General features: G+C 48.2%; 1 protein-coding gene across 1 annotated transcript in view; it reads left to right on the top strand.

Annotated features, from left to right (window-relative positions):
- Window positions 1-1,127: 1,127 nt before the first annotated feature.
- sdk2b (sidekick cell adhesion molecule 2b) overlaps window positions 1,128-1,178 on the top strand; it is a 63,899-nt gene continuing 63,848 nt past the window's right edge. The window contains exon 1 of the mRNA XM_084670095.1: window positions 1,128-1,178. This exon is cut by the window's right edge and continues 29 nt beyond it. Within this exon, the coding sequence (XP_084526221.1) occupies window positions 1,128-1,178 (51 nt within the window).

The following is a 1,178-nucleotide window of genomic DNA, read 5'->3' as shown; positions in this document are numbered from 1 at the left end:
CTCTCTCCCTCTCTCTCTTCCTTTTCCTCTCTCTGTCTCTCTTTCCGTTGTGCTCCTCCTCACATTCTCTCTTTATTGCTCTCTTCTCTCTATCTTTCTCTCTGGTCTTAAACAGTTTTTTTGTAAATTGTTCACTTTCTTTTTTTTTCTTTTTTTTTCACTCTCTCCCTCCCTCTCTCCATGCCTTATCTTCATCCCGAGACCTCCCGTGAATGGTGGAAACCTAAAATACCAGCCTTATAGATCATCTTGACAGTTTAATTTTAATGTCTGATTATCAGTCAATTCCATAATTATGTTATCCAACCATCCAATTAATCTGGTCTGCATTTACAATCATCCTCAGTGCTGGATCTTTATAGCAACATCATCTAGCAGAGAGAGCTATCTGAACACGGTGCGTGTGTGTGTGTGTGTGTGTGGACTCGGGTCAGCTATACTCTGTATTCTCAGGGGACCATCTTCTGCTTGGTTTTTCTCATTCCCTGTTTTGAGAACACTGGAAACACATCGAAAGAACAACAACAGGAATTGGGGTGGTGGGGGGTGGGGGGAGCAGGATTTCATGCCCTCCCTCCCTCCCTCACTATATGTCAGGTGTTTTGTTTTGTTTTTTTGGGGGGGGGGTTCTGCTACCGTGAAGAACACGTTGAGACGACACAGGTCCAATTCTCCTCTGCCTCGCCGAGGCCCCGTTATCTGCCGTGGGTGGTGTTGCATTTTAGACACCACCTCAGACGTGTGGTATATAACACACCTTCAGATCACACACACACGCATATCCAGGAACGTGACAGTTATCTTGGCAGCGGACAACAATTGGTGTGACCACAGTGTGGCTTAACCGTGTTCAGCTCCGTTGAGCTGTATCACTTGTGTACAAACGTGTGACTTACCCCCTCTTTTTTTTACCCTCTTTTTCCTTCCGCCCTCTCTCTCCCTCCTTCCTTTTATCTTTCTTTCTTTTCTTTTGTTCTTTCTCTGTCTCTCTCTCTCCCCCTCTCTCCCCCTCCGTCTCTCCCTCCCCCCCCTTTCTCCCCCTCCCAGATGACGTGCCTCCCTACTTCAAGACGGAGCCGGTGAGGAGCCAGCTGCACCTGGAGAGGAACCGTCTGGTCCTGACCTGCATGGCCGAGGGCAGCTGGCCCCTGGAGTTCAAATGGATCCACAACGAGAGC

Source organism: Hypomesus nipponensis, chromosome 13 (genome assembly GCF_054491055.1).
Source record: "Hypomesus nipponensis isolate SF chromosome 13, ASM5449105v1, whole genome shotgun sequence".
Classification (NCBI taxonomy): Eukaryota; Metazoa; Chordata; class Actinopteri; order Osmeriformes; family Osmeridae; genus Hypomesus; species Hypomesus nipponensis.
The sequence above is the reverse complement of the archived record's forward strand: the minus strand, read 5'-3'. Positions and strand labels throughout refer to the sequence as shown.